The sequence below is a fragment of the Balaenoptera acutorostrata genome, chromosome 11 (assembly GCF_949987535.1).
Source record: "Balaenoptera acutorostrata chromosome 11, mBalAcu1.1, whole genome shotgun sequence".
NCBI classification, from domain to species: Eukaryota; Metazoa; Chordata; class Mammalia; order Artiodactyla; family Balaenopteridae; genus Balaenoptera; species Balaenoptera acutorostrata.
This window is the reverse complement of record NC_080074.1, coordinates 104,633,439-104,656,267: the sequence shown is the minus strand read 5'-3', so window position 1 is coordinate 104,656,267 and position 22,829 is coordinate 104,633,439. Positions and strand designations below refer to the sequence as shown.

At 48.8% G+C, this 22,829-nt stretch overlaps 1 protein-coding gene across 3 annotated transcripts in view; it reads right to left on the bottom strand.

The window, feature by feature from the left end:
• B4GALNT3 (beta-1,4-N-acetyl-galactosaminyltransferase 3) overlaps positions 1-22,594 on the bottom strand; it is a 91,417-nt gene extending 68,823 nt beyond the window's left edge. For all 3 annotated transcript variants that reach the window (XM_057557645.1, XM_057557646.1, XM_057557647.1), the window contains exon 1: positions 22,285-22,594. In XM_057557645.1, coding sequence (XP_057413628.1) covers positions 22,285-22,453 — 169 coding nt within the window. In that variant the 5' untranslated portion in view covers positions 22,454-22,594. The remainder of the gene's footprint in view (positions 1-22,284) is intronic.
• Positions 22,595-22,829: the final 235 nt, after the last annotated feature.

The following is a 22,829-nucleotide window of genomic DNA, read 5'->3' as shown; positions in this document are numbered from 1 at the left end:
CAGGGTGGGGTTCACACTTCTCTGTACTTGCTGCAGCTCTCACACACCGAATTATCAAATGTTCATTGGCTGGACCTGAACTCACAGAACAGGTACTGTTGGACAGGTATGGGGTCATTACAGGGGGTAATTTAGCATCCTCCAACACCAAGCTTTTTTTTTTTTTTCATGTTCTCCTCTTTCCTTTCCTGCTCACCGTCTTTCCTTCCCTGTTCCTTGTCCCATTTCCAGGCTTCCCTGGCCTAATCCTGGACCAGCCTGGGGCCCAGGGGCATCCTGGTCATTGCTCAGCTGTGTACTCCCTTCCTCTTCATCACCCTTTATTTCTTAGCTCATCCCATGCAGAGAGAAACCGCAGCCCTAAACTAAGGTGGTCTACCTTGGCTACTCGTTAGAATCACCTGGAAAGCTGATGCTTAGCCCTCACCCACCCCTCAACCTAACTGATTGACTTGAGGTGAGGTCTTGGTAAGGATAGTCCTTCAAGTTCCCCAGGTGATTCAAATGTGCAGCCAGATTGAGAACCACTGGGACAGACTAAGGATTTCAAAGCCTTCCCCTTCTCAGCTGAGGGGGATGGTGCCTCCCCAGAGATAACCACAGAACTTGGCGTGGGCCAACAGAACAGTATCGCTCACGCTGGGGGTGGGCTAAGGACAGGGCTTTGTATCTCTAGCATCTCAGCTCTGGAATGGATGTCAATGGTAAAGTTGAAGCCAGCTCCCCTGGAGAAGGCAGGGAGAAGAGAGTTTTATTAACAGAGGAATGCTGAGAGCAAGAAGGCAGACTGCCTGGTGCTCTCGGTGGGGCGGAGGGAAGATCAGAGGAGGTGCGGCCTGAGAAGTAGCTGGCACAGCATTATTTCTCAATAAGTGTCAGCTTTCACACTGATACAGTGCTTTTATATTCAAATTATTTGCACAGGAAAGAACACCAAGTAAAATGAGTTCCATTTATCAGATTGGGAAGTAGAAGTTTAGAGAGATTAAGTAACCTTCCTGCCTTTGCATCCTCCACCCGACCCCATAGGCCAACTGACTGTGAAATCAATCCATGTAATGTCTAGGATGTCCGCACTCAAACGTGTCTGCAAAGATGACTCGTGGGGCTTCCCTGGTGGCGTAGTGGTTAAGAATCCGCCTGCCAATGCAGGGGACACGGGTTCGAGCCCTGGTCCAGGAAGATCCCACATGCCGCGGAGCAACTAAGCCCGTGCACCACAACTACTGAGCCTGCGCTCTACAGCCCGCGAGCCACAACTACTGAGCCTGCGCTCTAGAGCCCGCGAGCCACAACTACTGAGCCCACGTGCCACAACTACTGAAGCCCGCGCGCCTAGAGCGCGTGCTCCGCAACAAGAGAAGCCACTGCAATGAGAAGCCCGCGCACCGCAACCAAGAGTAGCCCCTGCTCACGGCAACTAGAGAAAGCCCGCGCGCAGCAGCGAAGACCCAACTCAGCCAAAAATAAATAAATAAATAAATTTATCAAAAAAAAAAAAAAAAAAAGAATAACACCTGTGTGCCCATCAGTCTGACTAAGAAGTAGACATAATCAATTCCTTTGAAGCCCCTTGTGCCTCTGTCCAATCTCATTCCCATCTCTCTCCCCCAAAATAACCACCTTCCTGAACTGTTTCCTTGATCTTTTTTTTGAAGGTCAAAATCTTTAATTTTTGCCAATATGATGGTGGGAAAAACGGTATCTTTTTGTTGTTGTTGTTTTTTCCTTGATTTTCTTTTCACCAAAAACAGATTGAGTCCCAGCAACTATTTTTCATCTTTGTATCCCCAGAATATTGAACTTTACAGTATTCAATAAATATTGGATAAATGAAGAAATGTCCTAGCAGAACTAGAACCAGAACTGTTTTTTTTTAATTCTCATCTGCTTAACCTTGGGCAAGCTTCTCTAGTCCTCAGTCTCCTCATCTGTAAAAGGTGAGGACAGGTTCCATGCTCCCTGGGTCCCCTTCCAGCACAAGTCTACAATTAACCCAGGAGCTGTCTCCTGGGGCTGGGACTTGGCATGCTGGAGAATGATGTCACAGCCTCCAACAGGTGTGTCCTGACCCACTTGTGGGCTTCACGTAGGTGACACAGGTGCCAGTACCAACCCCTTGAGTTCCCGGGGCAGCAGAACCCTAGGGCTGGCTGTTTCCAACCACAAATATGCTTATCTCTTTACCTCCATATGTGATGCAAATATCTTCTTCCGTCATTTTTGATGTGTGCCAAGAGGAAAAAGGTTGAGAAAAACGATATTAGACTTAGCTTGGTGGTGAGCGGGAGGCTGGATTTAGCCCATAAACCCAGGACAGTCTGGGGATTCTCTCTCTTCTCCATGTTGCCCCAGCTGCCCCACGATGGAGGTGCCCTATCAGTAGTTTCCGGGGTATAGAGCCACCTAGAAAGAGACGGAGGACTGAAATATCTTAATGCAAGAAGGGGAAAGGAAGACTTGGAGAAAGCGGTGGCTTCAAGGTCCCACCCCCTGTGCAGAGGAACCCTTGTCCCCCCAGGCCATCCCTGCAGCTGGGACAGAGGCAGGAATGTGTTCCCGAGAGCAGACCTGGAGGGCCGGGCCCCGGGCTCCCGGCGGGCAGCCCAGCCCCGCTGCCAGGCGGCCACAGCTGTTGGCAGGGAGTCCCCAGGTCTAAAATTAGCCTCCTGCTCTCCACCCAGGCAGCTCCACGCTCCCTCTGCCAGATGGGCCCTGCGGTGAGGTAATGGGCGCCTGGGAGCCTCAGGACAGCAAGGGGGCAGGGACCACAGCACAGAGCGAGCCCCGCTCCCCCAGCAGGGTCAGCCTCGGGCGGGGGACCGGGAACAGGAGCAGCAGGGGCATGTGTGTGTGGCAGCTCAGCTTCTCCTCCGCGTCTGCACCTCTGGGTACACCCTGTCCTGTTCTGAGCTCGAGGCCCAGCAAGGAAAGCAACACACACTCTCCTGAGAGCTTAAATGTGCCAGGGCCTCAATCGGCCACCACGGCCTTGTGGGGTCAGGATCATCATTCCCATCACACAGAGACCATGGGGACGGCTCGCCGAGTCAGCTGACCTGAGCCGGGGACCCTGGGAGGGAGGAGAATCCAGAAGTGCCCGCCCCCTTCTTTGGGAGGGGCATCTCCTCCGGGAGGGGCACCTTTTGAGGCAGAGCCCGAGCCCGTGGCTCCCTGACCCCCACCTCCAAGCCCCCCGGCTTCTGACGGTCTGGTCAGGAAGCCTGTGGCTGGAGCTGCGAAAATAAGAGGCCAATCCCGGGCAGCAGGCCTGCCTCTGAGGGCTGAGCACACAGAGGGCTGCCCAGGGGCAGGGAGGGACGGCGGGGAGGCTCGGGGCGGGGGGTGGGGGGGCTGCTCAGAAATGCAGAGGAGTAAGAGGGCTACAAGGAAGACGACCGTGGTCACCAGGGGCTGTGAAATGCCTGCAAGGTCACTGAGCCTCTCCAGCCAAAGGCTTCCGAGACCATCGCCCCGAAGACCATTACCCAGGGCTCATCCAGCCTCACCCCTCCCTCACCGACCCCACCTGGGGAGCCTATCCTCCTACTCCCAGGTGAGTGGGAGAGAATGCGGGAGGGGAAGGTGGGGGATGGCCACTGTCTCGCCAGTAAGAGCTGGACCCAGTGCCCACCTCCCACTTCTGCCTGCCTGGGAAGGCAGGGTCACACGGCTAGGAAGGGAGTAGAGACGGGCTCTGAATCCGGCACCTTCTCACTTCCAATCTTCCTCCAGCCACCTCCAGCTCAGAATCCTCAGTGCTGATGCAAACACCGCTTCCTCTGGGAACAAGGTCAGAGCCAGAGAGCACCTCAAGGACCAAGGAGCGGAGCCTGCTCCATTTGCAAATAAGGAAACTGAGGCCCACAGGGCAGAACTGACTTGCTCAAAGTCACAGAGCCAGTTCAGATCAGAACCAAGACTGGAACCCGGGTCCCCTGACTCCAGCCCAGGGTCCTTTCCCCTAACACTGCGCTGAAAAGAAAGCCCAGATGCTCTGGTTCTGTAACATGGCTTCTCCTCTCCCCCTTCTGCTAGGACAGGCCTCAGTCGATCATCCAGCTCACCAGTGACCTCCTGCTGCTTGGCCAAGCACGCCAGGCCTCCCTTCGGGACCTCTCACCCGCACCTGACACCACTGCTCGTCTCTTCCTTAGCAGCACAACTCCTCCTCCACGTTTCCTTCACGGCTCATTCTGTCTCCCTCACTGGCCGGCTGTGGACAGCCAAAGGCCCCCGGAGGTGCAGCCCCTTCTGCTGAAGACCAGATTCCACATCCCACTCCCCCATTCCACCTCTGACAGCCCAGGGAACATCCATCAGCTGGTGGAGGGGAGGGCTCTGGGCAGGACAGGACAGTGACACCCTTGAGGCACAGCCGTGAACCCAAAGGCCCTGAGCAGGAGCTGAGCTGCCCAGGGGAGAGTCTGGACCACAGACTACAGCCCGCTGAGCTCCTGAGCCGTCCGCATCTCTCTCCTCTTCTGAGAGTCGCAACCCTCCAGTGGGTCTCACGGGTCTGTCTATGCCGGCACCTCTTGCCTGCCCTCTCTAATAAAGGAGCAGCCCTATCTGCTGTCTTCCCCGTGAATTCCAGGGTTCAGCACGCAAATGGTCCCCCACCCATAGGCTTTGGCCGAGGACACCCTCCCAGACAGGTGGAAATGACTAATCTTCCTTCAGGAAAAGGGGCAGCAGCAGCCTCTAATCCCAAAGTATGCCTGCAGCCTGACTGGCTCCAAGTTCCCGGGAAGAAGGTTCCACGTGAAACAAGGGCCACTGTTCTCCCCAGGCGTCCCTGCGTCCCTCACGTGACTGGTTCATGAAAGCCCTGCCAGCTGGGGAAAGTGCTCACCGCCCTGGGAGTTTCCAAACCTTCTCAGAGACATAAAGGAGCAGAAAAGTATAGAAAAACAACTCCTTCTTGAGAATTTTTTTTTCTTGGTTTTAGAAGAAACAACATTGGGTTTTTTTTCTGCCTTTCAGGCTTCCCGACATCTAAATATACCAAGCGTAATCATTTATTGTACAAACCAAGTTATGTACAATGTATGTTTATCTTGCTAAACTAAGAGAAAACTACTTTGGATCTGTAAGGGGTGCCAAAAATATTTCATAGTTGTTTCCCTAAAAATATTACAGTATATTTTCATTTCCCAGAAATCAAACCCCCCCTAATTTTTATATCAACAAGTACCTTGGGCAGTTTATGCCCATTTCTTTTTCTCAAAGTGGTAAATATCAACTTCCAATTTAATAGCTCCTGCTTCTGTAAATGTTTCCCTGCAACAGACAGGTGGTATTTCCTAAGTAATATAATTAAAGCTTCACTATTGTAGAATGTTACTTATGCAAATATTTTTCCAATTTTCATGCATCAGAGCAAAGTTGAATTCTTATTCAACATGCTAAATCAAGCTTTAATATTATTTTTTCCACCTCCTCTCTGAACTCTTCCAAACACGTTCTGAACCCACTTATTGCTGTCTACCTGCAATTTTTCTTCAATTTGTCATCCATTTCATCTTTTACCCCCAAAAAGAATTGCCAGTTACAGACTTCCATAATCCTAATACTAGGATTATGAAAACATCAGCCCTCATCCACTTGTATCCTTCTACAGAGAAGAAAGAAGATAACATTTTTCAAAATTTGTTACATATTTTCCTACCAAAGGGTTTCATGATTCACGTGCTCCTGGATTCTTCTGATTTAAAATCAACTTTGTCAGGCTTCCCTGGTGGCCCAGTAGTTAAGAATCTGCCTGCCAATGCAGGGGACACAGGTTCGGGCCCTGGTCCGGGAAGATCCCACATGCCGCGGAGCAGCTAAGCCTGTGCACCACAACTACTGAGCCTGCGCTCTAGAGTCCGCGAGCCACAACTACTGAGCCCAGGTGCCGCAACTACTGAAGCCTGCGCGCCTAGAGCCCGTGCTCTGCAACAAGAGAAGCCACCACAATGAGAAGCCCACGCACCACAACAAAGAGTAGCCCCCGCTCGCCACAACTAGAGAAAGCCCACGTGCAGCAACAAAGACCCAACGCAGCCAAAATAAATTAAATAAATAAATAAATTTATTTTTTAAAAAAATCAACTTTGTCGCAGTGAACATTGTGGTACATGTCTCTTTTTGAATTATGGCTTTCTCAGGGTATGTGCCTAGTAGTGGGATTGCTGGGTCGTATGGTAGTTCTATTTTTAGTTGTGTAAGGAACCTCCATACTGTTTTCCATAGTGGTTGTAAGCAATTATACTCCAATAAAGATCTATTAAATAAATAAATAAATAAATAAGAAAATAAAATCAACTTTGTCTATTCCTATTCCCCATCCCTCCTCAACTCAGGGAGGTAAGATAGGAAATCATAACTCCACGTGCTTTTTTTTTTTTTTTTTTAAGGTCTATGCTTCTTTAGCAGAATGGGCTCTGTTTTGAGGATGGGATGGTGCAAGGGACAAAGGGACCTGCTGGATGAGGACTGTCACGTCTTGGCTGCCCTTTGCAATATGAGAATTCAACGTCAACAAGAACTTCCTTGCAGGTGACCTTCAGCCATCAGTGCACTATCAATGCAGAGTGTCGCTGGAGAAATTTCAGAGAACCCACAGATCAGCCCAACAGCAGCTGAGTTGGACACATGATCCACCCCCAGCTAAATGGCAATAACTTCAGCTAGGTAACTGGCAAGATAAATAGATCTGAGAACCAGTCATATGCATACTTAGTACACATCAGGGAAAAAGGACCACATGAAACTCAGACATTAAAAGGAAGCTTCTCAGCAAACAAAAAGGGATGGTGAGAGCACTGCATGGGCACTGGGAGTTCTGGGCCCAGCACTGCTTCCTGGGCAAGTGCTGAAAACACTCTCGGCCTTAAATCCTTCACTGGTAAAATCAGAAGGCTGGGCAAACATTGCACTTCAAGAGGCAACTCCAGTCAACTTGTAATGACAGCCTGGTGAGCTGTGTTGAGAAAAATTCTGAGTCTGCAACTGGGCTCAGGAAGAGAATTTCATGTTCTACTGGAGATGCCTGCCACTGACCCGGAATAAGAAATGCAGGTATTTTCCATCTCAGAATTTTAAAATCTCTGTGCTCCATCCCTATCCTCGGATTCTTTATGATATGTGAGAGAAAGCACCCAAAAACCAATCAAAAGAGAGACAAAGGGGCTTTACAAGCTGCTTAAGTGATAATAATAATAGCTAACATTTATTAAACAGTATGTACCAGGAACCGTTCTAAGTACTTTATATGTGTTACTTCACTTAATTGTCATGATAAAACCCAGTGAGGTAGGTACTACTATTAATATTTCCATTTTATAGATAAGGAACCAGGACACATTGATGCTCAGTCACCTGCTCACAGATTTAAACTCAGGTAGTCTGACTTCAGAGACGTGCTCAGTCATACGCTAGGAAGGAAGGGAGGGAGGGAGGGAAGGAAGGAAGGGAGGGAGAGAAGAGAGGGAGGGAGGGAGAAAGGGAAGAGTAAAGACACCGGCAGGCGGCATGGAGGACACCACAGCAACCTCAGAAGTTAAGGCAGGAGGGCTGGCAGTGTCCACACAGGGGAAATGCAGGCCCAATGAAGCCTGTGCAGGCTGAATTCTAAGCTAACCACCTGCCCCATCCCAGGACTCCATCAGTGCTCGTTGTGTGTGTGTGGGGGGGGGGGGCGGTGAACCAAACTGCCATGACCGGACACTTGGGAGCCACCTTTGGCTTCTCTGACAACCTAAGCTGGAGTTCACAAGACCAAACCAGCCGGAGGAGGCATCAAAGAAAATATCAGCTGTGAGTTTCAGATAGTTCAACAGACGTTCCAGAAAGGGTGAGGTCAGCTGGCACAGAAACAACGAGGAAGGCTTCAGGAAAGGGATGAGGCTGACAGGACGGGCAGGGGCATGAACGGCAGGCAGAAGGATATCGTGAGCCTGCAGAGCAGCAGTGAAGAGTTCGAGGAAGACCAGCCCGAGGGACAGGAGACCCCAGCTCCGGTTCCCCATGGTGAGAAGCGACCGTGACGCTACTGCTCTCCGGACAGTCACTCCCGGAGTTTATACACGCTCTTCTGCATCTCCTAGCAGCCGGACTGCTTCCTGGCTCTTTGTCCCCCTCTCCACCACCGCAACTAGAGTAGAGGGATTTAATTGGGAGGATGTCCCCAAGTCAACCAAACTCTGAGAATTTACCATGTGCAGGTATCGGGCAAGGCACTCAGGCAGAGTTCTCAACTAGGGATCCACGGAGGGTTGTCAGGGGCCTGTGCACCTCCCCAGAATATTATGCAAAATATGAGGGGGGAGGCAAATTTCTGGGGAGAGGGTCGCCAGTTTCCTCATCAGATTCTTACAACTGTACACAAGCCACAAAAGGTTAAAAATCTCTGCACCAGGGAGACCAAGGGGAAAGTGCCCAGGTCCGGCACTCAAGAGATGCAATCTCGTGGGGGAAGACAAACAGAAGTAACTCAGGCAAGGCAGCCTCTGATAAGTACCCTAACGGAGTACAAAAAAGCAGAGTGAGGGAGGGGGGCAGAGGTTCATTCCAACGGGGATGCCCATAGGATGTGCTCCCCACACCCCAGTTTTGGAATCCAAGTTTGCAATAAAGGAAAAACAGACATTACAGTTAAGTCCCCTACATATGAACCCTCAAGTTGCGAAATTTCAAAGATACAAACGTGCAGTCCATCAACGTCTGGCATGAGTGAAATTGCAGCTTGCCCTCCATCTCCTATTGCTGACGATCCTTCAGCTCTACCATCTTCCACCTCCTCTCCCTCCTCCAGTCAGTAACTCTTCCTGCCTGTTCACTCGATGCCAGCCCCCGTGTGCCAGCTGTTGTGCTGGACTACTGTATCTTTCAAGGGAATGTACTGTAAGATTAAAAATGTTTTAATTTTGGGGTTTATTTGTTTTTATGTATTAGTTGTGTGAAAAGTACTATAAACCTATCACAGTACAGCACTATATAGCCAATTGTGTTAGTTGGGTACCTAGGCTAACTTTGTTGGATTTACGAACAAATCGGACTTACGGAACTCGTTCGTTTGTAGAGGACTTACTGTATTACTTCTCCCCAAGCCTAGACAGAGCCCCTGGCCAGCGCCCCTGGCTCAGGTACTCCCAGCAGCAAAGCCAGAGTCTGAGGCCAACCCTATCCCACCAGAAGGAGGGGGAAGGAGGACACTCTTCCAGGACTATGGGACGTGGCAGGAAGATACTCTTCCTGAAAACGAGTGCTGACCCTGGTCCACCCGTCCCCCCTCTGCCAGCTCCCATCCTCTGAATTCCTGGGGTGCTTGTGGCACTGACCCTCAGGAGCCCCCCACTCTCCCGGCCTCAATTCTCCCACCCTCCGTCCAAACACTTTGTGCCATCACCTGTTTCATTCTCTCCCAAGACCTCACCGCCATCTGAAATTCTCATCTCTTTGTTGAAGCGTTCATTACCTGTCTTGTCCTCATGAAATGTAAGCTCCATGACAGCAAAGCCCTGAAATGTCTGGTTCCCTTCTCCATCCCTAATACCTACAACACTGCCTAGCACGTACGCACACTCACTACATATTTGGTGAATGAGTGAGTGTCTGTCTCCTGTCCCTTTGTATGTATTCTCTTGAAGGACCAGCATGGCATCCAGGTCCCAGAGGAAAGTGTAAGAAGAAACAGAGGCACTTTCTTCCCCAGAGACCACTTCTGAGCTACTGGGTGTGCAAGGCGGCCCTTAATTTAAATGATCACGGCAGAGCGTAGCCAGAGGACCAGGTGTGAAACCCAGAACTTTAGTATCCTATCACCTTCTGCACCAACAATACTGCCAAAGTGTCACGTGTTTCTTTGACAGGTCTCAGCTTTCCTGTCACCCTCCTCAGCTAGGCACTCATCGTCCACACCTTAGGTCACTGCAGTGACCACCTAGGTGGCCTCTGTTGCCAAACCATCCTACGAACCTCCAGCAGCTTCATCTGCCAATAATCACTGTTCCTAGGACATAAAAGGTGTCCATGGACTTCCCTGCTGGTCCAGTGGTAAAGAATCTGCCTTCCAGTGCAGGGGATGTGGGCTCGATCCCTGGTCGGGGAACTAAGATCCCACATGCCGCAGAGCCACTAAGCCCACCTGCCACAACTACTGAGCTCGCGCGCCTCACGAGAGAGCCCGCGTGCCGCAAACTACAGAGCCCACACTCTCTGGAGCCCGTGCGCCACAAGAGAGAAGCCCAGGTGCTGCAACGAAGACCCCGCGAGCTGCAACTAAAGACCCGACACAGCCAAAAAATAATAATAAATTTTAAAATAAATAAAGAAAGAACTGCTTTAAAAAAAAAGAAAAAAGAAAAAAAGGTGTCCAGTAAGTGTCTGAAGAATTAAAGCATGAATCCGTGGATGAAAATAAGAAACACTGCCTTCATCATATCAAATCCCTGCTTTCAAAAATCTGTGTTGCAATACAACAAACTAGTGAATGTAACAAAAAAGAAATAGACTCCCAGATAAAGAGAACAACCTAGTGGCTACCTGTTGGGAGAGGGAAGGGGGGAGGGGCAATAAAGGGGTAGGAAGTTAACAGATACAAACTACTATGTATAATATAAATCAGCTACAATGATATATAGTACAACATGGGGAATACAGTCAATATTTTATAATAACTATGAATGGAGTATAGCCTTTAAGAATTGTAAATCACAGCAGACTCACAGACTTCGAGAACAGACTTAAGGTACCGGGGGGAAAAGGTGGGGCGGAGGGATAGTTAGGAAGTTTGGGATTGACATGTACACACGGCTATATTTAAAATGGATAACCAACAGGGACCTACTGTATAGCACAGGGAACTCTGCTCAATATTCTGTAGCAACCTAACTGGGGAAAGAACTGGAAAAAGAACAGATACATGTATATGTATAACTGAATCACTGTTGTACACCTGAAACTAATACAACATTGTTAAATCAACTATACTCCAATATGAAATAAAAAGTTTAAAAAATTGTGAATCATTATATTGTACACCTGTAACTTATATAATATTGTACATCAACTGTACTTCAATTAAAAAAAAGAAATTAAAAAAATTCTATATTGCTCTCTACCAAGTCCAAACGCCCAGCACCCTGGCACTGAAGACTCTGCAATCACGTCACAAACAACCACCCTTCCAGTTTCATCTCCTTCACACTGTGGGAGCCTCTGCCCTCAGGATCTGAGTTCCCTAAACTTTTAGTTAGCTTATGCTAGACACCCCCTCCAATGGAAATAGCCACCTTTGCTTAGACACACACACACACACACACACACACACACACACCAATAACAACAGACTCTTGGAGCTGGAGGAGGTCTTAAAAATTCAAGCCATAATATGTATATGTATAGCTGATTCATTTTATTATAAAGCAGAAACTAACACACCATTGTAAAGCAATTACACTCCAATAAAGATGTTAAAAAAATAAATAAAAAATAAAAAATAAAAATAAAAAACTTCAAGCCAGAGCTTTTCCTTTGGGGAAATACAGCAGAACACTAAGAAATGCTGCATAAAATTTGACAAACTTCTTATTTACATAGCTAAGGGCTCCATAAAGTAAGGGCAATCTCCAGGGGCCAAAAAATGAAGATGTGAACATTGGTGCAGCTCTAGATAACATACTAGGCAAAATTAATTTTAGAGTATTAAAAACAGAACAATTTTTAAGAAGGAACCAAATCTGAAGTAGAACCAAGTAAAACTTACAGATATGAAAAATACAGTCTTTGAATCAAAAGAAAAAATGGGGTAGATGCCTCTGTCTCAATGTCCCTCCCTAATTTTCTACCCCTTCTTTGTGCCTATGCAGCTTGCCTGCCTTCTGTTGCTGGAAGTTGTTCACCTGAGATGTGCTCTCAGCCTCTCCCTTTTCCCAGCCCTCTGCTCAGCTGAAATAAAGAAGAACCAGGAACTGAGAATTCACCCCGACACTCTGTGCCTGGCTCCTGGGGAAGCCTCCCAAGTCCTCACCGCACCCCCCCTGCCCCGAATCTTTGGCTAAGAAGTGGTGGTGAGAGGTCCAGAGATCAGCTGGCGGGCGAGGGGGCTGTGCATGTGCACAGGCCTGCACACATCCATTTGGACCCTGGTTGGCAGGAAGGGTGGAAAGGAGAGGATCAGGGGATTTGTAAGAAGATCTCAGCAGAGAGGCCTTTAATCTTTGAAGCAACTGCTTGAATGGAGGCCACATTGTCAGGGATGACCTTGGAGGCCAAATAGCCAGAAGCTCTGGGATAACTGCCACCCCTCCGCCAGGCAACTGAGTCTTGAAAGACCGGAGCCCAAAGTCCAAATATGGACTGGCCCCTTGGCCCCTTTGTGACACGGTAGTGGCTCCAAACCAGACCCGGAAACAAGCATCCCATTGAATGGAAGCCTGCGAAACTGAAGCCCTCAAAAGAAACAGGACCTGTGCAAGCACCCTCGACAAGTCAGCTTCAGAGCTTGGATTAAAACAGAGATAAAGCCCAGTGTTCCTGCCTCTGAGTCCCGGAAGTCCTCCGAGCACACTCAGGGACACGCAGTAGAGCGACAGGCTACGTTGCCCAACTGCTGAACTTTGGTGCCCTGGCCCGTCGCCAAATGGCTCTCATTCTCCACAAAACCCTTGACTTCTAACCCACCCCTCCCCATCAGTGCAGATCTGTGTCTGGGGTGCAGACAGAAAGACGGAGGATGGAAAAGAGACTGGTGGCAGAATGTGCGTGTGGTGGCAGGTGCGGGAGTGGATGGCCTGGAGACGGCGGAGGGACCGGGCACAGCTGTGTCATGGGCCAAGAAGCTGGAGAGACAGTGGCAAGAGGGCCGGCTGAGGAATACATCTCCATACTCCTGCCTGCCAGCCTTTTTCCTACCAGATTGTAAACTCTGAAGGGGAAGAGATGGGAGCCAACTCTCTCCTCGCTCCCGACATGTGCTAGGCTTATGTTCAGTCTAACTGGGCACTTCACATGTGCAAGGCTGGCTAAATCTTATCGAACAAATCATAAGAAAAGCTCCACAGGGAGGTCATATAACCCCATTACCCAGATGAAGCATCCGAGGCTTGAAAAGGAATAAGTACTTTATACAAAGTCCTGCAGCTGGTGAGAAATAAAGCTTGGATTTGAACCCTGCCCTGTCTTTAAATTCCATAAGTTTTTCCAGGAGTCATCAATGCTTTTTATCCCAATCAGTCCCTCACAAAAAAGTAAATGCTCCATAAACATTTTACTTAAGTTTTAAACTAAATCACCTCTGCAGCCATTCAAGATTTGCAAAATAAAAAAGAATTGAAAACTACACATTACTCAATTTCCTGGGCATTTATATAGGCGTACCTTGCTTTACTGCACTTCGCAGATATTGGATTTTTTTTTTTTTAATTCAAACAGAAAGTCACAAAAATTATAATTATCCTCATCACATGGTTCACTCAGTCCCATGTGATTAATTTTTTTTTCATCTTGATCTTTTGTTAGCACTTTTATGAATTCATCAGTTTTCCATTAGAGTTCTGAAAATGCTTATTCATTCAGTTCAGCAGTATAGTCAGTTACCAGAAACCTGTGCTTGTCAGAGACTTTTCCATGAATTCCTTGAAGGTGAAACCCTTTTATAGGAACATATTTGCAAAAGCATCAGAGTACACCCAGAACTGTCTATAAATGACAAAAGACTTAAAAATGACCATGGCTAAAGATTTGATGAAAGTTCATAATAATGCAATTGACAAGGAAATTTAATTATTTCTGATACACATTTTAAAATAATAACTAGAATTATGACTTATTATACCAGAACATGTAAGATTTTTAGGAATTTCCTGTAATGTCTGAAACATTTATATTAACATATTTCCATACAAATAACCCAAAGAAAGTTTAGTATTAGTTTCTCTTTTAATTTTTTAATTTAATTTTATTTATTTTTTTATACAGCAGGTTCTTCTTAGTCATCAATTTTATACACATCAGTGTATACATGTCAATCCTAATCGCCCAATTCAGATACTGGGTTTTCTACAAACTGAAGGTTTGTGGCAACCCTGCGTTGAGTGTCAAGCAAGTCTATCGGCACCATTTTTCCAACAGCCTTTGCTCAGTTCGTGTCTCTGTGTCACATTTTGGTAATTCCCACAGTATTTCAAATTTTTTCATTATTATTCTCTTTGTTATGGTGATCTGTGATCCGTGATCGCTGATGTTACTTACTTTTTTTAATGATGTTGCTATTACAAAAAGATTATGACGCACTGAAGGCTCAGATGATGGTTAGCATTTTTTTAACCAATAAATTATTTTTTCCCCGAATTCGACCAATAAAGTATTTTTGAATGAAGGTATGTAGATTTTTTTTTTAGACATAATGCTACTGCACACTCAACTGACTACAGTATAGTGTAAACATAACTGTTATATGCACTGGGAAACCAAAACATTTGTGTGACCCTCTTGCAATATTCACTTTATTGTGGAGGTCTGGAACTGAACCCACAGTATCTCCCAGGTCTGCCTCTATAAAATCCATGGTTTGTCTGGAATATCGTTTCCCTATTCCCACCCCCACCTTTCCTTCTCCTTTTCCCACCTTGGGCCCTCTTCCCAGGTCTTGGTTCCATAAAGCGCAATTCCACCTGCAATGGCTTATGGGATCTTAGTTCCCCGACCAGGGATCGAACCTGGGCCCTGGCAGTGAAAGCGCCGAGTCCTAACCAGGGAATTCCCCAAAAACACAGTTTAAAAGAAGAGAAGAAACGGGTAGGAGGCAGATAACACCTCTTCCCCTGGCCTGTTTTCTCATCTGTTAGTAAAGGGGCTGGACGGCTGATGTTTGTGACCTTCTGCATCCAGAAGCCACAGCTCTTCACGCTCCTGGTGCCCCCACAGGCCTGGGGAGGTTAGAAGCCCAAAGGACAAACTTGAGGTTCCTGGTCTTCCTGGCCAGTCCCCTCGGTTGTTTTATTAGTATTGTAAGGGGTGCCCCAAGCTTTATTAAATTCTCCTTACATTCACGTCATTGTTTCCAATGACAGTGGCTCAGGCCCCAGCATGTCAGTAAATTCCAAGCTTTTGATGTCCGCGTCACACATAAGGAGGTGAGAATTTATTTTTGAATGTCATTCAATTTTTCAATCCCTAAATAAACTAAAAACAAAAAAATCAGGAAAATAATAATTCATGTTTTGGGGGGTTTTTAATCTAGAATTCTTTCCAGAATCCAGCATCTGGTTATCACAGCTATTATACTTTATTTTTTCTTTTCAAGAATCTCTAGATCAGAGTAGTGGATTACAGGTGACTGTCAGTTTCTTCTTCATACTTTTATATATACCATAGCACTTTTATTGATTTCTTTATGCCTTGATTTGGTCCAGAAAAAGTTAAAGCGGCAAGTACCACAGAATATAAGATGACATAAACTAATAGTAGTTGTGGGAAAAAAAGAAAAAGATAGAGGAATAAAATTGGTACCAAAGTGGAAATCATAAAATCTTTTACACTTTTTTCCAAATGAACCAAAAAATGAATTCTAAAGCTTTCTAGTAACCAACACAAATGGAGAAACCTGAGTGGTTATATAATTTACATGGCCAATAAAAATGAAAACAAACGGATTGCTCAAGAGAGCAGAGCTAGTTCTAATATCAAGATCAGAAGAAATGTTCTCATCACAAGAAAAAAAATTGTAATTATGTGTGATGATGGATGTTAACTAAACTTATTGTGGTGATCATTTTGCAGTGTATACATATATCACATCATTATGTTGTACACTTTAATATGTCAATTATATCTCTAAAACTGGAAAAAACAAAAAAAGACCAGAAGAAACATTTCTGGAAGGTTCTCAAACACAGGATAAGCAATGACTTTCAATCCCATCCTTGGAGAATTTCACAGGGCTATATCTCATAGCACTTAGGTCCTGGGTCTTGCCCCTCCTTAAGTTATTGGATCAGTTGTACTAGGTGCCTAACGCACAAAAAGGTAATTTTATAGGGGTTAATGTGGTCCAGATACACAGCCATTATCTGGCATAATGAACATGTGTTGTTTCATAATCATAAATAAATATTATTTTAAAATAAATCACATACTGTGTGATTCCATTTCCATAAAGTATAAAAATAGACTGTATTAATCTATGTTTATGGTAGTGACAGAAATCGCTGGTACCATTCTGTTTCTTCATCGGGGTGTTCGTTACAAGGGTATGCTCAGTTTGTGGGGATTCATCAAGCTGTACCCTTACATGTGCACTTTTCTGTACATATAACATACTCCCATGGGAATTCCTGGTGGTCCAGTGGTTAGGATTCTGGGCTTTCAATGCCAGGGGCCCAGGTTCGATCCCTAGTCAGGGAAGTAAGATCCCACAAGCCACGTGGGGCGGCCAAAAAAAAAAAACCAAACCAAACAAGAAAACCCAACAAACAAAAAAAGGTACTTCCATGAAAAGTAAAACAAAACAAAACAAAAAAAACAGGGACCACATGGACAATTTGTATGCTTATTTTCTAAAAGAGTTGGTCAATGGTATAAAAATTTTAAAGTTTAGCATAAGAAGTAAATTACATACTAAAATGTCACAGAGATTAAAAAAAATATTCATTTTTGCTCATCTCATGGATACTTCTAACACTGAAAGCAGTGCTTGTTGGAACCTAAGAGTCTGTAAAAATTTAATCTATCCGTCATGCTTTGCTCAAATGTATAACATATTCAGCCCAGTACCCTTTATATATACCCCATCCAAACTACTCTCACCCCTTCCAGTAGTACTTTTTATATCAGGTAACATAGAAATCTATTAATTGTGGATCACAAGGTCAAAGGAGGGTTGTCTGAAAGCTCAGAACGTATGCTTGGCCTAGCTGAGACTTCATCATCCTCAGATAGAAGGAAGGTGCTCGTGGAAATTAAAAGGATAGGATCTGAGAGCGGTGGAACCCGGTAGAGAAGCAGACAGTCAGCGGCCAACTCCAAGAACAGCCTCCAGGCCCCCTTCCAAAGCAAACTCTGCTCTGGCGGCTGCTCTGCTCTGCTCCATAAAGCCCAGGCCAGGCTCCGGGGCCTGGAAAACTACTGCAGTGCGCCACCAGCCACTCCTAAAGCCAGCACAGAAGTGGCTGCTTCAAAGGCCTCGTGCTGCAAAGCAGTCAGAACCGTGCGGGGCATCTGGACACCTCCCAGGACAGGGGCGGCCGGCAGCCCAATCACTACCGAGCAGGAGATCGGGGCCTCAGCCCACACGAGGGTCCCTGGATGACAGCAGGATAGCAGGGCTGGCTGTGCTGCTGGGATTCTGCGGCCACGTCAGAAAGGACTAGAGAGACCAGGAAAGGAGAGGCCAAGGCTGGGCGAGGGCCCCTGTCCTCACACCCTGTGGTCCTGGTGCAGACGGCGCTGGTCCAAAGGAAACACACTTTTAATAGGAAAAGCATTGATGGCTTAATTCTTATCCTTTGCATTTGTGTTTAAAGGCTATTGCTGTTTATATGTATTATGGTACGAGGAACAAGAATTCCTAGGTTCTGTTCTTGGATCCATCACTGATAAGCAAAGTTATCTGCCAGTGGAAAATATCAGGTGCTTGGAAATTCAGAGCTTACCATCCATAACCAGGAGGTATTTGAGTGCCTAGTATTTGCCCTGAATTGAATACTGACTTGAAGTTCCATGCAGCAGCAGCCGGGTGGCCAGAGTGGCAGCATAAAGAGAGGTAAGTAGGACAGAGGAGAAGGAGCCAGAGGCTCCATGGGAAAGAGGGGCAGCCCAGCCAGGGCGACATGCGACAGGGTCCCGGGCCCAAGGGGCCCACGAAGCAGCTGTGCTTCCCTCCACACTTGCCTCTGCTCTGAGGCTCAGCTCTAAGCCACAGCCTTCCCGCTCTGCCCACACATCTGTCTCATCTGTTTTTCCCTCTCTCCTGGCCTGCGTCTCAGATTACTGTTCTGCCCTGAGTTACCTCTGTCACTGGAGGGTTTGTCTCCCTTCCAAATCAGAATGTCTGTGGTGACCCTGGGAGCCGCAGGGCCCGCCTGACATCTGTGGCTGTGCCAACTCAGCCCACTCAGAGTCACTCAGGAATCGCAGGGGCCAGCCGGACAGATGTGTTATAGGTTTCACACTTGGAAACACCTTGGCGTTTAGCAGGTACACTGGACACTTAAATGGGAACATTGCAGACCCAGCCTTGTGAGATGTGGAAAGAGGCTGGTGTGCACCACCACTCGGCCCTGGCTCTGTGCCCAGCTGTGATCGCTTGGTTCCAGCACCAAGTTGGTCTCAGCAGCAGGTCAATTATAGAGCAAAGAACCTAGAAACCATTTTAGTCCAGACCTCTGCCCTCAGGCAGGACGTAGCTAATCCAGTCTGAACAAATGGGTATAACTCGTTACAAGCTGCCAGGACGGGGTCTTTAACTTCCAATAATAGTCTGTGCCCGGGGTTGCTTTCAGCCAGTATATACCAGTACACCTGTGCCAGTTCTCAAAATACTGGAACACTTATGAACGTGTTGGTATATAGTGACTGCCCCAGGCCCTCTGAATGTCCCACTAGAGCCCTGACCTGTCCTCAGGAGAACTCCATGACCCAGCAGCTAAAGACTAATGCCAGCCACAGCAAGGAACCTTCCACCCCATCCCAGCACCACCATCCATACCAAAGTACAGTATGGTTAAACAGTTTTTCTACTTCCCTACCCATTCTACAACACTACCTTATTCTAAAACTTCCGACTGCTTTCTCTTATCTACTGAATAAATGCCACCCTTTAAGGTTGTTATTCCAAGTCTTTCATACTATGCACCATCCCCTATCCTCCTTCACACCCTCTGTTTCACCAAACCCAGATGCTCAACATTTCCAAACACTAACTTTTCCTTGACTATTGGTCTTGGCTTCTGCTGCTCTCTCTGCCTGGAATAGCTTTCTCTTTCTGCGTCCGCTAAAGTCTTACCAACTCCTCAAGATCTCCTGAAATGTCACCACTTCCATGAAATATTAGTTGAAAGAGCTGTGTCCCACTTCCAGAAGTGTCACAGCAACGTGCAGGTTCTACCTCTGTAAAACTGAACGGTTGTCTCCTATTACGATTATTCTCATATACGCACCTGAACTCCCCTCCTAGAGGGAAAGCTGTGAGAGGCAGAAACCGTAACAGAATCATCACCACATCTAAGTGACCGAGCACAATGCCCTGCTCGAGCTATGTGCTAAACAAATATTTGTTTAAATGAGTGAGTAGGAAGCCCGCGCGCCTAGAGCCCGTGCTCCGCAGCAAGAGAAGCCACCACAATGAGAAGCCCGCGCACCGCAACTAGAGAAAGCCCGCACGCAGCAACAAAGACCCAACGCAGCCAAAAATAAATAAATGAATAAATTTATAATAAATAATAATAAATAAATAAATAAGTGCGTGAGTGAGTAAACAGCTCTCATTCTTTTGTCCAAGGGACCCATTCTTCTATCCGTGAACAGTTTCGGTGGCTTCTCCCTGAAGTTACTCCAAACGTGGTTGTATCTTTTTCTACAGATGGAGCCCAAATTGCATATCACCCGTCTCAAACTACGGGGTTATTCCATAAGAAGCAGGAAGCACGCTCCCTGTCATTACTTGACCACCCTGGAGTTTGTAACTACCAGCTCTCCATACACTTCTCCCAGCACCAGATCAGGGCGGCAGTCACACAGGGACAGGCAAATGAAAGGTTCTTGGTAACGGAGGCTGGCCTTACAGATGACAGGAAGGCTGGTGGTGGAGTGAGCTGGCAGGGGCTGCTAGAGAGAGGCAGGGTGGCTTGCTGGGAAGCAGAGCCAAGCTGGGGCTCTGGTTGCTGCTGTATGCCAGGGTGTTTGGGAGGGAAGGCTAGCAACCCTCTTCTTACCGCTCTGCTTTCTAATCCCTCCTTCCCCACTCTCCCTCCAGAGGAATGGCTGGGACTAAGACCTATAAGACAAGACAGGACTTTGATGCATGATGTCTGAGCTTCTTAAAAACAAAGGATGGGGGACCAGGAGCCAGAAAGCACAGCCACTGTCTAAATCTCATTCCAAAAGGAAATCAAGGAAAGAGTAGAATACGATGGGACAGCCCGGCATGACAAGCCACCCTGACAGCAGGTGGGCTTCAGGGTTCTAGGAAGCTGAGAAGAGGATACGAGGGATCCATCAGTGCCCAGGCTTGGACCCCCGTTAAAAACAACAGTTAGGGAAACGGAAAGTCAATTCTGGACTAGGAAGCTGAGAACATTCTTCTGGAGAAGGGTCAGTTTGGAAAAGGAAACAAAGAATAAGGAAACCCAGTCAGAAAGTGAAGATTCATCTAGAAGGGAAAAGAAACTGACCCAGGAATTGATGGCTAAGGATGAGACAGCCAACAGGAGACAGAGGTTGGGAGCCAGGTGTGAGATGATAAACTGCTTCCGGTCTCTGAGGAGAAAGCTCACTTGGGGTAAAGGAAAAGTATGTGTTGGGGGGTGAGGGAGGCGGATGGGAGGCCATTCATTTCAGGGTCACAAAGCAACTGCTTTGCTCTCTGGGTTTGTTTTTTTTTTTTGGTCATGCCGCAGCATGCGGGATCTTAGTTCCCTGACCACGAATGGAACCCGTGCCCCCTGCAGTGGAAACGTGGGGTCCTAACCACTGGACCGCCAGGGAAGTCCCTCCTCTCTGGTTTTAATCTGTGCAGAGGAGTCCACTGGCTACCAGGTTAACAAGATGGTGGCCAAGGAGGAGAGAAGGGAGATCCCTCCCAGGGCCTCCCATCCACCCACACTCCACCTGGGCTCATCCACGTGGGACCCTCTGAGTGGCCATGGTATGGAAGAGTAGATACACTCTGTCTTTCAGAGGAGCGAGCAAGGCTTGGGCAGCTGAGGGAAGGCAGATTGGTCTTCAGAAGGAAGAACTCTCCTACTTGAGACCTGTGGACCTGACTTGGGAAGACCCTTCCTCGTGGTGTGCTGGGCTCCCTGACCCTGGAAATGCTCAGGCGGGGAGATCACACAATCGTAGTGTCCACATTGAAAGGGACCAACTCCCTCCTTCTACCTGAGAAGCTGCCATCTGCGCCTGGATTTCCCAACTAGTTAGCGTCAGAACCAGGAATGGAAGCCCAGTCTCCTAACACACAGCCAGAAATATTTCAGCAGCCACAGAGTGAGAGGTTCTGCCATAAATACCCATCTCTGTCCTGAACCAGCTCAACTACTGACCCTAGTAATTCCCTGTCTTTGGCCACAAGAGGAGGCAAAGCACCACACCCAGCCCCGGGCAGAACAGCTGACACAAGAACTTAGAGCATCTTCTCACCAGAGTTTCATCAGTCGTCCCTTAGGTTTCCTGAAAGGGGGAATGTTTATAATTCCATACGTTGTCTGGAATTATAAGCCTCCACCCTTCAGGCTTGGGAAGGGCACCTAGTAGTTCTGGGAGTTTCTCTTTTTTCCAACCATTGCAGCGACCTTTTACACAGTGCCTGACACTTGGGAGGTTTTACTTCACTCCGTCAGTAGTAAACTGAAAATCACCTCGGACAGGCATGCCTGTTGAAGTAAAAAGAGAAAGAGAGGATCCCCTCCGTTTTCCTAGGAGGAAACTGAGGCACAGAAAACTTAAGTGGCTCTGGCTCCGTGGAAAAAGAGAAGCAGGAATCTACCCACTGCCCGGTCCACTGAGCTGCCCTGAGCAGGGTCGGGGGGTTCAGCTCATTCCGCAGGGTTCCCGAGGGGGGCTGCAGACAACCCGGTGGGGGGCGGGGGTGGCCAGGACCAGGAGAGGGGACCGCTCAAGGGAGGTGGGAGACTTGGAGGAAGAGGAAGGGGCTGGGAGGGGAGTGGCCTGTGGGAAGAGGGGGAGGCGAGTGGCTCACGGCGGTATCGTTAAAATAAAGGACCCCCCCACCCCGAAAACGCCGCAGGGGAGCAAACGGAGCGACCCACGGAGAAGGCGGGTAGCAAAGTTTGGGCCGCGCAGACCGGAGCGAGCGGCCTGGTGGAGGCGGCCGAGGGCGCCCCAGACACGGACCTCAGCCCGCGTGGACGCGTTTCTCTGGCACCGGGTCTGCGAGCCCAGCGCGGCCATGGGTGGCCCCGAGGCTCCCCCGGCTTCCCTCCCGCGGGGCGCCCGGCACCTGGACACCCAGCGAGGTGGTGACCGGGTCTGAGATGGGGGGCGGGTCCCCCCGACGCGGGAGCCGCCGGCCCTGCCCCCTCCCTGCTGCGCGCCTGCCGCGGCCCCGGCGCTACTCACTCCGGTTCAGGGGGTTCCCGCCGACCTGGGCCGACGCCGTCAGTTCCAGATAAAGAGTCCAGAGCCCCACGGACACCACGGCGAGCAGCAGCAGCAGCCGGAAGCGCCTCCGCAGCAGCTTGACCGGGCGCAGGAGCAGCAGCAGCCGCGCGGCCCGGGGGCCCCCCATGGCGCTGCGCCCCCGGCCCGGCCCCAGCGTCTCTCAGCGCCGCGCCCCGGCCGCCCGCCCCGGCCGCCCCGCCGCGGGGCGCCGGCTCATGCTCCTCCTGAGGCCCCGCCGGCTCCTGCCCACACCCGGACGCGTGCTCGCTGCCGGCCGCCCCGCCACTCCTCACTCGCCGCTCGCTCTCGGGCTGCCCACGAGGAGGCTACCCAGGTGCGCCGCCCCGCCCCGCGCCGCGCCCCGCCCCCTCCCGCGCCGACCGCGCCGCCCGCGCCGCCCGCGCCGCCCGCGCCTCCGCCCGCCGCCCACCTGCCCCGCCCCCGGCCCGGCCCCGCCCCCGCGGCACAGGTGGGCCCCGCCCCCGAGCGGGGCCGGGAAGGCG